At 39.8% G+C, this 15339-nt stretch overlaps 1 protein-coding gene across 2 annotated transcripts in view; it reads right to left on the bottom strand.

Annotated features, from left to right (window-relative positions):
• Nucleotides 1–15339, bottom strand: part of LOC143035789 (uncharacterized) — a 45107-nt gene that overhangs the window by 3683 nt on the left and 26085 nt on the right. For both annotated transcript variants that reach the window (XR_012967330.1, XM_076202751.1), the window contains exons 5-10: nt 9120–12362; nt 8868–9019; nt 5893–6005; nt 5646–5742; nt 1241–1321; nt 179–330 (exon numbers count right to left, since the gene is read on the bottom strand). Coding sequence is in view for 1 of the 2 variants with exons in the window: in XM_076202751.1 (XP_076058866.1) it covers nt 179–330; nt 1241–1321; nt 5646–5742; nt 5893–6005; nt 8868–9019; nt 9120–12362 (3838 nt within the window). In the remaining variant the exon portion in view is untranslated. The remainder of the gene's footprint in view (nt 1–178; nt 331–1240; nt 1322–5645; nt 5743–5892; nt 6006–8867; nt 9020–9119; nt 12363–15339) is intronic.

Raw genomic sequence — 15339 nt, 5'->3', positions numbered from 1 at the left:
AAAGAATTGACAGAGGATAGAACCATCTGGAGAGGCATAGTGAAAGCAGTGAAGGACCATCCAGCCTGACAACCAACAGAGTAAGAGTAAGCTTCATGTGAAGAAATTAAGTCTCTAAATCTTTATAACTCTGTGTGTGTGTGTCATTACATAAAATATATCTCCATATCTGACTTACCAGTGATGAGCTTGACAATGCGATGCTGGTAATGGAAGCTACGGTGTAGGAGGGGCAAGTATGCAAGGTACTTTTTTAAGTTAGCACATGGGTCTAAACCCTTCCATTCCCCAGTGTTTGGTGTCAGGACTGCCAGACCTTGTGACATACACCTTGGTAAAGTAATAATTACCATAAGAAAAAAAAAAAAAATTAAACAATGATGACTATATTTCATCAAATACAAAATAAACTAGATGCATCACAATATTTAGTCCACTACTCAAAAATTTATGAGCTCAAATTAGTACTCACAAATGTGAACACATATTAGAGAATTATTCCCCTGCTGTCCACCTTGAAAATCCATCAACACCCTTGTATCTATCCAAAAATACAGTGGCACTCACAGTAGTATTCTTAAAAAATAAATAACAAAATATCCTTATATATATATATATATATATATATATATATATATATATATATATATATATATATATATATATATATACATATACATATATATATATATATATATACATATATATATATATATATCTTATATAAATCCTGGGAAAGGAAAGATTTATACAATAATTTTTTTTTTTTTAAGAATACCACTGCAAGATTATTATGGTGATATTCTTAAAAATTTCTTTCCTTATATAAATCTTTCCCTTCCAAGGATTTATATAAGATTTATGTAAGATTTTTGTTTTATTCTTAAGAATACCACTGTCAGTGTTTGGACAAAGTCTCTATCAATCTGTCACAATTTTCCATGCAAGAAAAAAGTGACAACTATTGAATGCTCCTGTTCTCCAAGAACAAAGGAATAGACCCATGAAGAAGACGAAAAGAAAAAAATAATAATATATATATATATATATATATATATATATATATCTAATATACCATTTACCTTTGTCACCCAAAACCTGTGAGACAAAAAGGTGAACAATGCTAGTGAAATACAAAGTTTAAACTTATATCTCAAATTACAACTTCTGATGACTAGCTCTATAATTCAAGAATTTTTTTATATCAATAATATTAATAAAATGGTAGATAAAGACTCACTTAATAAGAAGCTCCACGGTCCTCTTCATGGTGTTTCGTATGGTACAATCATAACTACTTAGGTTTCTTGCATTCTTTAATCTGAGGACACATGAACATACACTGATATTCAGTATACAGCTTCACAATATTAGAGCAGATACCAACTTGGGAGATTTCCAACCAGAATCCTAAGTTTTGAGTCTATGTGTGTGGGTGAGGTACATATGGGAGTAAAAGGGAAGAGATGTGCAAAAGGTTTACAAAGGCATGCCAACAGGAGACCTTTTGGTCCATAACTAGGTTGGATGGAGAAAAAATATATATATATATATATGATACATACATACATATACCAAAGGCTTTTTCCCCTTTACACAGGAGGTAGCCAAAAAGGAAAAGGCACAGAAACCATTCCCACCCATTCCATCCCCTACATACTCCACTCCCCTCCAACCTCTTCCTTCCCCACATCTTGGCACCTCCAGGATGACAGGTCATCCCTGTATCCTGTCCACTGCTCTGGGTCAGAAGCAGTATCACAAGACCCAGCACATCCACAGCAAGTCCACTTCATTAATTTGGCGACACCCCCCCCTCTCTGTCCCCTCATGCAGAAAATGAGAAGACGGGGAGAAATCCCCTCGGGCTGCGTCAAATTTCTCATACATACTTCCTCACCCCCCATCCCCCACCCACTCCCCCTCATGCATCACAGCATCATCTATACACAACCCTTCTCCATTCACCCCTAACTTCTGTCCTCTCCTGTCATTCCTCTCTTTTGTAATGCCCCTTTTACCCCATCCATCCAAACCATCCTAATACCTTTTCATCAACCCTATCTCCCAACTCCCTTTCCATCCTGTTCTCCTCCTCACCTCATTTCTTACTCTATCTAGCCTAGTAACCCCTCTCATACTTCTCAGACATTTCATCTCAATCACATTCAAACTCCTTCTCTCTTCCTCTCTTATGTTACATGTTTCTGCCCCGTACAGTGCTGTCGGCACAATCATTCCTTCATATAAACCTCCTTTTAGCATCCATTCCCAAATGTCTATTTCTTATTACACTTTTTAATCCACCAAAAAGACATTTACTCGCTTCTCTCAATCTACATTCTATCTCCACCCTAACTCCTCCCTTTCCTGCCACATTGGCACGCAAGTATCTAAAACTATCCACTTCCTCCAGCCTCTCCCTTAATACTCACTTTTGCCCATATTTATTTTCAGCTTCCTTCTTTCACACACCTTCTCAAACTCAGTCACTGTTACCAAGCTGGTGTTAATGTTGTGAAAACCAGCTTGGTAACAGTTGGCAATCTTATAAAAAGCCAAAATAAAAGTAGGGAAAATGTTCTTCAAGCAGGTGTTTAGTGTGTGCTATGTTTAGGTTGCAAAAAGGTCTACATTGGTGAAAGTTTCTGGTGTGTTGATAAAAGAATATCGGAACATAAATATGATATGAAAACTTACAATATGAATAATGCCATTGTTAGACAGATTCGATACAGGCCACAATACTGGGTAAAAGTAAGGTAAGGAGATGTACAAGGGGTGAAAGTGGCAGTAGACTGGAAGTGAGCATTAAGGGGGTACGCGACACCTGGAGGTCATTTTCTAAAATATTTAGAGTAAAGAGCTGAAACTTCTCAGGTAAATAGGTATCCATATTGCCTACATTTTAGGTGAAGCAGAATGATGTATGTACACATGTACACATGTACGTATACCAGTAGCGACATTTAAAAGTGCACAGCACCATAATACGTGGACCAATTTGTTTTATATTTTGGCTATGATTAGTCAGTAGGCACACCTAGGGCCGTTCATTGAGTAATTGAACAATTTCCTTTATACTTTTGCATACAGGCATTTCAATTTTAATGGCTGGCAAAAATCGTGAAAAATACAATTTTTTTGCTCGTTTCCATTATTACTCTGAACTCTTTCATCCTATTCAAAATATTCGAACGATAGGCCCTAGCAGTTACTAAAAGTAATATTCCCTGTAAGTTTCATCTAAATCTAATGTATATTAGATTTTTTATGATTAAAAAAAAAGTAGAAAAATATCGAACGGAGATATGGCAACTTGAAATATGAATATATCTGTAACTTGCTCATAGTTTCACCAATTTGACTGATTTTTTCATTGCTTAATTCTTATTATATAATAAGTACAGTAAAAATTATCAACATATTTTAATTATAAGTACTTTAAATACTGAAAAACTAAAGTATAAGTATGTCACAGTAGTGACGACGCACAGACGACAACATCATATAATTTGCTTTTTTGCACCTTTGGCGGTTTCTTCATATGAAACCTCTCTGCTAGGTGTCTTCAGGGTATCTAAATCATTGGAAAGAGGTTTATTTTCCAGTAGTGGGCGCCTTCTCTTTCCTCATCAGATTCCCCTCGCCAATCTATGTTGGTAGGGCACCCCCTCCAGCATCATATGATGTCCCTTCTTCTTTCTTCTTCCTGTATAGCCTTGATCTTTTTCCTCTTGCTTTCTTCTTTGGATTTAATCTTCCTCTTTGAATTGTTTAGTCTAATGTTGTCCTTTACCTCTGTCACCGTCACAGAGGTGCAGGTGAGGGCGGTGGTGGAGTGAGAGGTGGTGAGATCTTTAGTCGTCTTTGACTGCTTGCCATCTTTAACTGCTGTTTTTTGTCATTGTGATGTTTTGTTCTTTTTGCTATCCATGATGACTGTACTAAAGAGTAATATGTACTAGCTAAAGTAATAGATTGCAATGAGAGCTCATGAGACATGCGTACTTCCCTTTTCAGAGCTAGCCGGTAACTAACGCTTAGTTTCGCACAAAGTTGGCGAAATATTCTCCCTCCACCTTCCTCCCTTCCCCTCCACAATCGTATTGGCCGTTGATACACTGGGCGAGTGTAAATTCAATCAAATTTCAACGTTATTCGCTGCGCCTGAAGGTCCTAAGTGGCACGCCTCCTTCTAGTGTGGGTTGCGCCTTTAAATCTGTCCCTTTAATCCTCACCCAGGACCTTTAAATTGCGCGCGGCTGGAAAATTATTTGTCGGGATTTATTTCTAAGTGGTATACGAACATTTTGAACACAGTTTTGAAAAATGCCATATCTTGACCAAATTCACCCCCCCAGGTGTCGCGTACCCCCTTAAGGGAGAGTGACTGGAGGAAGTGGATAGTTTTAGATACTTGGGTGCAAATGTGGCAGGAAAAGGTGGAGTGAAGGTGGAGGTAGAATGTAGATTGAGAGAAGCGAGTAAATTCCTTGGTGGATTAAAGAGTGTAATGAGGAATAGACATTTGGGAATGGATGCTAAGAGGAGACTGTATGAAGGAGTGATTGTGCCAACAGCACTGTATGGGGCAGAAACATGGAACATAAGAGAAGAAGAGAGAAGGAGTTTGAATGTGTTTGAGATGAGGTGTCTGAGAAGTATGATGGGGGTTACTAGGCTAGATAGAGTGAGAAATGAGGAGGTGAGGAGGAGAACAGGGGTGGAAAAGGAGTTGGGAGATAGGGTTGATGAAAGAATATTAGGATGGTTTGGACACATGGAAAGAATGAGTGAAGAAAGACTAGTAAAAGAGGTATGGAAGGCAGATGTGGAAGGAGTGAACATGAGGGGACGTCCTAGGATGAGGTGGATGGATGGGGTGAATGGGGCTTTGGGGAAGAGGGGAATGTCTGTTGAGGAAGGACGGGAGAGGACAGAAGACGGGTGAATGGAGAATGGTTGTATATGGATGATGTTGTGATTGCATGAGGTGGAATGGGGGGTGAGGTAGTATGTGTGGGCAAAATTTGACGCAGCCCGAAGGGATTTCTCCCCGTTCAGGAGGTGCTAAGATAAGAGGGAGGGTGGAGGGGTGTGGAGTGTATTCAGGGATGGAATGGGTGGGAATGATTTTATGCCTTTTTCTTTTTGGCTACCCCCCTTGCAAGTGGCTGTGTATTGATGATACTGTTATGCAAGGAAGGGTGGGGGATGGGGGGTAGGGGGTGCCTATGTGTGAACGATATTTTGACATGGCCTGAAAGGATTTCTCAGTCTTCTCTTTTTCTGCATAAGGAGACTGGGGAATGTCACCAATTAAGAGAAGTGGCCTTGCTGTGGATGTACCATATCTTGCTACATTGCTTCTGACCAGGGGCAGTGGGTGGGATACAAGGATGACCCATTATCCATGAGGAGCTAATATGTGTGGAGGAAAGGGTGGTGGATGGGAGTGAAATGGGTGGGAGTAGGCACATGACTTTAACTTGGTTACTTCCTTTGTATGGGGGAAAAAACTTTTGGTATTTACATAGATCCATTTTTCATCTTTAAACCACCTTTAGCATAAGAAATGCTATATAAACCACAAAAAAAAAATACAAAAATACTTTTCTATAACTGCCAAGATCAATACTTACACAAAATAGCTTGTCTTAAGAGTGGTTACGGGTAAAACCAAAAGATGTCCTGAAGTCATTCTTTGTCTATCAGCTATGAATCCTTCAACTAGGTCACCTTCAAAGAGTTGAGAAGTCATGTTAAATTTGGTATGAATATAACAGCTCAACTTTTCCACACAGAACTAGCTATAGTTTATAATAAAATAAAACAAATAATCAAATAGGTAAACACAAAATTACTGCCCATCAAACAAGTGGTTCTTACCCAATGATGCATCAGCAAGTGATGTGTGATGAATTAAAAATAATGTTCCTCTGCATAGTATGTGCCAAGATTTTCCTTTTTCAATATCTGATAAGCAAGTGTATACACCAAATCTGAAAGGAATGATTGATTTTAGAGTTACATTTTAAAATTTATGAAAATATTCAAGGAATATATTCAGAATATTTCTTCTAAACTTACATTTTATAAACCTTTCAAATTCTTTACATAATTAAAATACACTCAAACACTGGATGATAAAGCCATAAAATATCATACATACATATACCAACAGCTTTTTCCCCCTTAATATGGAGGTAGCCAAAACCCAAAAGCATAAAATCCACTCCCACCCATTCCATCCCAACATACTCCACTCCCATTCACGCCCTCTATCACTCTTATCTTGGTTTCTCCTGGATGACGGGTCATCCCTGCATCTCGCCCACTGCCCTGGGTCAGTAGCAATGCAAAAAGACACAGCATATCCACAGCAAGGCTGTTTTACTTAATCGGCAAGTCCCCCCCTCTCTGTCCCCTCATGCAAAGAGAAGACAGGGAGAAATCACTTAAGCTGCATCAAAATATCATTCATACTCCCTCACCCACTCCATCCCCCACCTACTCCCTTCTATGCATCACAGCATCATCCATACACAACCATTCTCCACTTGCCCCTGTCTTGTCTTCTCCTTTCCTTCCTCAAAAGACATTCCCATCTTTCCCAATGCCCCTTTTACCTCATCCTTGGTCACCCCATCATGTTCACTCCTTCCACACCTCTTTTACTAATCTTTCTTCACTCATTCTTTCCATGTGTCCAAACCATTCCAATACTCTTTCATCAACCCTATCTCCCAACTCCCTTTCACCCCCATTCTCCTCCTTACCTCCTTGTTTCTCAGTCTATCCAACCTAGTAACCCCTACCAAACTTCTCAGGCATTTCATCTCAAAACACATTAAAACTCCTCTTCTGTTCCATGTTTCTGCCCCATACAGTGCTGTTGGCACAATAACTCCATACAATCTCCTCTTAGCATCCATTCCCAAGTGTCAATCTCATTACATTTTTTAATCCCCCAAGGCATTTACTTCTCTCAATCTACATTCTACCTCCACCTCCATTCATCCCTTTCCTGCGACATTCGCACGCAAGTATCTAAAAATATCCACTTCCTCCAGTCTCTCTCCCTTAATACTCACTTCCAGTCTGCTGCCATCCTCTCCCCTTGTACATCACATAACCTGAATTTTACCCACATTTATCTTTAACTTCTTCTTTTCCACACTGTCATTAACTTCCTTAGACCCTCCTCTGATCCTACCATGAGCACAGTGTCATCAGCAACAACTGGCTTATCACCAACTTTTCTCCATTTTCTTTAATCATCTCCAATCCCTGGCCCATTACCCTGTGTATACCTCACACACCACCCCATCCATGTATAAATTGAACATCCAAGGTGACATAACACATCCTTGGCAAAGTTCCACCTTTATCTCAAACAATTCACTCTCTCCATTTCTAATTCTAACAGAGGCTCTACTACTCTTGTAAAAAATCTTACGGCTCTTAACAGCTTTTCTCCCATCCAATATATCTGCAATACCTCCCACTGTGCACTCCCATCTACCCTGTTGCAAGCCTTTTCCAAATCCATAAAGGACCAAAATACATCCTTACCTTTTCCTAAAGCTTTCTCGCATATCTGCCTTACCACAAAAATCTGATCCATGCAACCCCTACCCTTCCTAAACCTACACAGCAGTTTGTCACAAATTATCCCCTGTTCCTCTCCAAATCCTTTCAATCAAAACCCTCCCATAAGCCTTCCCAACTACACTTAACAAGCTGACCCCTCTGAAACTACTACACTCACATTTGTCCCCTTTTCCCTTGTAAAGTGGAACTATACAGGCACTCCTCCAGCACTCTACCCTCTTTTAGACAAATATTAAACAATCTCACCAGCAAGTCCACCATCAGTGTACCTCCATTTTTAGACACTCCACATGACACCCATCTAACCCAGGTGTCTAGCCTGCTCTCATCATTTTAATAATGGCTTTCACCTTATCTCCTTTTCCTTTTTCTCCATCTACCCTCCACTCTCAACTTGCCTTCCACCAAAAAAATGGTCTGATATTCCCCCACTCTCTCCCCTTAGAACATGTACATTCAAAACTCTTCCTACTCTTCTGGTTACCACTATATAGTCCATTAAAGCCCTATCTACCACCCTTCCACCCATCACCCTCTCCCATGTGTACTTATGCTTGGCATTCTTCCTACACACTGTATTTGCTATCATCAACTCTCGAGACACACCACCATTAACTCTCCCAACACCACTACATTGACATTTCACCCTAAACTATGCACTCATTAAGATCTATCCAAAAAGCCTTCCTTTCCTCTACACTCTTCTCACTACCAGGCTCATATGCACTTGCAAACACCCAAATCTTCCTTCTCAGTTTCACCTTTATCCACATTAACCTTAAAGAAACCTCCTTCCACTCCACCACACATTTACTTATCTCCTCACTAATATAGCCACCACTTCTCTCCCTCGTCCTCTCTTCACTCCTGACACCCTCCCAACTACACTCCCCAACTCAAACTCACCTCTCCCTTTCAACTTAGTTTCACTCAATGCCAACACATCCATCTTCTCACAAACATACTCCCCCTCTCTTTCTTTTTACTCTCATCTGTACCACATACACACACATTAAAAGACCCAAACCTCAAGGTTCTGGTTGGAAAACTCTTCCAAGAGACTTTTATGTCTTTACCTTTTTATTAGAAATGTCCTATTTGGGGATACAGAGAGTGGGATGCCTAGTCCTATCCCCAGCCCATTTTTGTTGCTTTTCATGATTCAGGTAGGAACACTTGGTAGTAGTATTCTTCTCTCCCACCACAGAGTAATAAATTAAGACTCAGTGGCCTCACTACACCAAACTTACTTGATATTTTTATTAAGAACAAGGTCAAGTAATTCTTCATCCCAAAATAATGTTTCAATGAATCTTGCTTGTAGACATATACATATACTTCCCATGTGACTCTTCATTTCAAAATCCTCAGCAGAAGAGAAGTGATGGGTAGCCAGGAAGACCTAAACGAGAAACATAATAAACCAATTTCATAACCGTTTCATCATGTTTAACTGTTCCAAATTATTTTAACAAACATCTAGTGTAAAGCCTTGAGTTTACCTCTAACTTTGCCGACATCTTCAGAGGAATGTACAGGTACACAACCTCAAACTGCTGTAGCATCATTTGGCTTATTGTAGGAAAGGATCCCATCTTGCTCCAATTTGGAGGTGTCATTTCAGCCAAGAGCATGATTCCTTTTGTGTTTAAAGATATTAATCTACTTTGAAGATAATAGCCTCTGTCCAGCTTAGTAAAAATAATTTCCTTCTTTGTAACGGTCTTTTCTATATTACATTCCATTTCATAAAGATTCCTGGGTCTCTCTAAAGATGTTGACAATGAACAGAATCTGTTCCATTCAGGTAACCCTGCCCTATCAATCAAGGTTTTGTACTTATCATTATGATGTTGAAATCCTGGTCTTGAATTCAGTCCACAGCTATTCGTGATCTGTTTTGTGTTTGTAGACCAACTCTTGCATGTTTTTGGGCTTTCAGAAAACTTGTTACAAAGTTGGGATTGTGACCATTCTTGTACCTCCTTAAATTTCTCTCCCACCAAGGAATATAAATATTTATGTTGGGCAATTAACCAAAAATTTAAAGCTCCAGGACTTCCATGAAAATGGATCTGGCTCTTAATTTCCTTTACAATTCTAAGCAGCTCAGAGTAGGTATCTCTTAAATAGGGTAAACTTTGATCAAATCTGTATCTCTGTACATTTATTTCTGTTAACATCTTTCCATCAAGTAGTTTATTTAGGTTCTGAGAATTACTTTTATGATTAGCTCTGTCTGAATTTTTCACAGTTGTCAGAGACTCTGATAAGGATGTACAAATATCAGTTTTCTGTGACTCTGGTTCTTGCAGGATCTTGGTATCAATATCTGATATTGGCAATTCTCCTGAAAAACGAGCACCTTTCACTTCGACCTGAGTAATCTCCTCTAAGTTTTTAATCTCATTCTCTACAGGATGTACCCTTTCCCAATTAAGCCCCTTTGCTGACTGAGGCTTCTCTCTCAAGGGTAGCAATCTTTCTTGTCCCCATGGTTCTTGCCCTAAGGGTTGAACACCTCCCTCAAGAAATTGAAACTCTTTCTCAGGGGGATGATATTTTTCAACTAAGGAATAAGTTAACGTATGTGGAGATGGAAATTCTTCACAGGAGGTTGACATCACTCCTGGAAATTTAATTCCTTCCTGTACGGTATGTACTTCCTGGGAAGAATGAAAGCTTTCATCAATATGTTGTAGTCCATTCCTAAAACTCTTAATGTCTCCATCTATGATATGCTGACTTTTCTGTAAAGGCTGTGGATGTTCTGATGATTCCCAGCATTCTTCTAAATGCTGCAAGTGTTCCTTGTGTAAAGGTTGGAGGCATTTTTGCATTGACAGATTAGAGTCTTCTTCCCTAAATGACGGAGGGATCTCCCCCTCAGATATTTCTGGGGGTTCTTTTCCAAATAGGTGTGAGTCTTCTTCCCCATCCGAATCTAGGTTTTCTTCAATAATTAGTAAAGGGCCTTCTAATTGCTGTTTGCCTTCTTTTGATGTACAAGTCTTTTTACCCTTTAATGGTCCTGGACTTTTATACCTTAACTGCTGTGGGCATTCTTCCTTACATGATGAGTCATCTATCAAAGGTTTTGGATCTTGTTTTGCAATCTGCTGCTTAATCTTCAAGTTCTCATTTTTTATGGAATCCTTGGCAGATCTGTTTTCTATTTTCAATTGAGTAGCAGGTGGCTCCTTGTCTAAAGCAGATTCTAATTCATTGTCCACAACCCTTTTACATTCCCTAGCACTTTCCAATATGATCAAATCTCTCTCCTCCTCAGCAATGACTTGTAGTGATGTTTTAGATAGCTGTGAACCATCTGCAATATCTAATGATCTATAATTACCTTGGATAGCTGGGTCACACTCTCTTTCAACTTCAGGGTCATATTTCTTTGTAACTTCTGCAGATTCTAATTCAATGGAACTATGAACAGATGTTCTTTTGACATCCTGTTCCTCTAATGCAATGAAAAAATCTTCATTCCTCTTCATAATGGTGCTGTTTGGTAGCTTTGTATTCTTTGATACTGACTGTTGAGGATGAGACGTGAATGAATCCGTTCTATCAGACTTCTGCTCTAGGTTTCTACCCTGCTTCAACTCGCTGCAGTTGCTAGAAATACCTATTTTCATTCCTAACTTCTGGTCCACATGCTCATCTAACTCTTGTGTCTTGCTGGATATAGAACAATAAAACCTCTCCAATATTTTTGGGTAGCATGAAGCTTCCTGAGATTTTTCTAGAGAGGCTATTTTTTTGTTAAGCTTCTTTGGTTTACACTTGCTTCCTGGCATTTCAAAGTTTTTCAACACCCTCAATTTCTTCTCTACTGGGTCATCTTTCTTCTCATCCCCTACCTTTCCCTCTTCTGGCTTCCTTTTCCCAGCAATGGACAGAACAACTTCTTTCATTCTTGAAAAAGTACTATTTCTCCTGGTTGTCTCTGAATTTTCCTTTTCCCTAGATGTCTTCAACAAAATACTGGAAGAACTGATGGGTTTCTTGCCTTTTATATTTTCTCCAGTTTCATCAGCAACACTTAGATTACTTTTACTAGTTGAGCTGTTCTTTGTTCTCATCTCTTTATTTTTATGGAGGGAGTTCTCTGGAGTGCTACAAGTGCTAACACTTTCATTAACATCTGTCGGAATCGGAATTTTATTTTGTGAAGGCATTGATCCTACCACATCTGGCAAAGTTGTTATATGTCCATTTGTATTCTCCAGCTTGGTGTTTGATGCCGGATGTCCTTGACATGGATCCTTGTTCAATTTCTTAGTTTTCTTAAGCATACTGGGGCGTATAATATCAGGCCGAGATTTATCTTTCCGCCTAAATACATTATGTAGTTTTTGAGTATCTAACATAAGCATTTTACTTTTGTTTTTTTTCTTGTGTGTTTTATTAGTAAGATCATGTTTGGTGTGCACAACAGGTTCTTTCTTTTCAAGAATGTTATCTTTACTATATGGTAACATGGGGTTCAATGACTGGATCTGTTCTTGACCAAAGCCATCACTCTTGCATGAAGCGATTACATTCACGCTTGTAAATTCTTTTGGTTTATTTTCTGTGTGTGTTTGACCTGGCTTGACATCGGACTTGCCCTTAAAATTTTGACTGCACTTTTGTGGCCTGGTCAAATTAGCAGTGCTCACTTGTGCTAACACTTGTGCTCCTGCCCTCTTTGTCTTCAGCATTCCAATACCATCCTGATGAACAGATGTCCCATTCTGACAACAGAAAGTATGCATGATCACTTATTACCATAAACATTGGTGTAAAGTAAATGCTAGACAGCTAAAGGTCCATAATTTTTACCCCAATCACACAGCAAAGTAACAAGCAGTGCTACAATGCAATATTTTACAGATAAATGCTTACCAGCAAGCCAGTATCTTCAGAACAAGCATTACAATTTCTAAGAATCTCATTTGTAAAACAAACTAAATAAAATATGGCATTAATTGTTTGGAAATGGAGGGAGTGAGTGGTTCGAGGAGATAAAGGTGGGACTTCGTCAAGGCTGCATTATGTCGCCCTGGCTGTTCAACTTATACATGGATGGGGTGGTGCGAGAGGTAAATGCAAGGGTAATGGGCAAGGGATTGGAGATGGTTAAAGAAAATGGAGAAAAGTGGGAGGTGGGCCAGGTGTTGTTTGCGGACAACACTGCGCTTGTGGCAGGATCGGAGGAGGGATTGAGGAAGTTGGTGGCAGAGTTTGGGAGAGTATGTGATAGAAGAAAGCTAAAGATAAATGTGGGTAAAAGTGAGGTGATGAGATGTACAAGGGGTGAAAATGGCAGTAGACTGGAAGTGAGCATTAAGGGAGAGCGACTGGATAGTTTTAGATACTTGGGTGCAAATGTGGCAGGAAAAGGTGGAGTGAAAGTGGAGGTAGAATGTAGATTGAGAGAAGCGAGTAAATGCCTTGGTGGATTAAAGAGTGTAATGAAGAATAGACATTTGGGAATGGATGCTAAGAGGAGACTGTATGAAGGAGTGATTGTGCCAACAGCACTGTATGGGGCAGAAACATGGAACATAAGAGAAGAAGAGAGGAGTTTGAATGTGTTTGAGATGAGGTGTCTGAGAAGTATGATGGGGGTTACTAGGCTAGATAGAGTGAGAAATGAGGAGGTGAGGAGGAGAACAGGGGTGGAAAAGGAGCTGGGAGATAGGGTTGATGAAAGAATATTAGGATGGTTTGGACACATGGAAAGAATGAGTGAAGAAAGACTAGTAAAAGAGGTGTGGAAGGCAGATGTAGAGGGAGTGAACATTAGGGGACGTCCTAGGATGAGGTGGATGGATGGGGTGAATGGGGCTTTGGGGAAGAGGGGAATGTCTGTTGAGGACAGGAGAGGACAGAAGACAGGGGTGAATGGAGAATGGTTGTATATGGATGATGTTGTGATTGCATGAGGTGGAATGGGCGGGGGGATGGGGGGTGAGGTAGTATGCGTGAGCAAAATTTGACGCAGCCCGAAGGGATTTCTCCCCGTTCTCTCATTTTATGCAATGAGGGGATGGAGAGGGGGGGTGGGGGGTGGGTCGCCGATTTAATGAAGCAGCCTTGCTGTGGATGTGCTGTGTCTTGCGACACTGCTTCTGACCCAGGGCAGTGGACAAGGTGCAGGGATGACCCATCATTCAGGAGGTGCTAAGATAAGAGGGAGGGTGGAGGGGTGTGGAGTGTATTCAGGGATGGAATGGGTGGGAGTGATTTTATGCCTTTTTCTTTTTGGCTACCCCCCTTGTAAGGGGGAAAAAGCCTTGGTATATGTATGTATATAATTGTTTGTAGTCAAAGGAACCGAATGACACCCAGATCAATGATAATTCCAGTTAACTAATACTAAATGACAGTAATATCTAATGTAATTGTACATATATACATATACCAAAGGTTTTTTCCCCCTTACAAGGGAGGTAGCCAAAATCAAAGGCCCACTTCCACCCACTTCATCCCCACATACTCCACTCCTATTCACCACTTGGTTCCTTCTGTATGACTGGTCATCCCTGCATCTCACCCACTGCCCTGGGTCAGAAACAATGTATAATGTAATTGATTCATAATACTTAAGGCTATGCAGTAACAACTCAACCTTCTTCTGAAAGAAAATACAGTACTTTTTTGCACAAAGCAAGTTGAAACAATTTCTGAACAATATACAGGACCACTTGAAGAAAATGACAATGGTATTGGCATGAGAGCATGAAGTAGAGTGGGTAGAGCTCAAGTCCCACAGAAAGGATAATCTCAGTTGCCTGCTATTTCATGTTGAGTGGATTATATTCGGAGACAAGAACTCAAATTGGGAAGAAATGATACAGTCCCACAAGGCTCTTGTATTGGCTCCAATGATGGTTGTCATATATATAAATGACATGGATGAAGGTCTGGAATGTTGTATGAACTTCTTTGCAGATGATGTGAAACTACTAAAGGAAGTAAGTACAGAGGAAGATTGCAAATCACCACAAGACCTGGAAAAAATCTGGAAATGGAGTCGGAAGTAGTGTGAAGTGAATTTCAACATCAAGAAATGTAGTATAATGGAATTTGGGAGAGAGAGAAAATATATATATATATATATATATATATATATATATATATAAAATTGGTAGAAAGGAAGCTAAAAAAGTCAACTCGGAAAGGGACCTAGTAGTAACTGTCACCAATGACATGGCACCAGACAAACATATCAACAAATTAGTTGGAGAAACTTTAAATTTATCAAGATCAACAAAAGTGGCCTCTGACTACATGGATGAAGAAATGGTAAAGAAAATATTAGTTATATTGATAAGACCAAAATTGGAGTATGCTGCGACAATATGGACACCTAGTACTAAAAAGAACAAAGAAAGTGGAAAGAATTCAAAGAGCAATGACAAAGATGGTACCAACACCGCTCCATTAACACACTGAAAGACAACACACTGCTGCATGCCAGACCCCCTGATATCCACCCTTCTGAATCCTCTCTCCCACGAACGGACAGAGTCCACTTGGCCAGACTGCGGTGCGGTCACCACCCAGCACTTCTAAGCTACCAGAAGAGGCTGGATGACCGCATTGTGAACAGCTGCCCAGGATGTAACACTTCACCCCATACCATACAACACATAATGGAAGACTGCATTATACACAATCATGCACGCAAACAACACAACATACGCTCTATAAAGGATTTGTGGG

Source organism: Oratosquilla oratoria, chromosome 19 (assembly GCF_046742065.1).
Source record: "Oratosquilla oratoria isolate Oo_2021 chromosome 19, ASM4674206v1, whole genome shotgun sequence".
Lineage (NCBI taxonomy): Eukaryota > Metazoa > Arthropoda > Malacostraca > Stomatopoda > Squillidae > Oratosquilla > Oratosquilla oratoria.
Note: the sequence above shows the minus strand (reverse complement) of the source record. Positions and strands in the feature narration are given on the sequence as shown.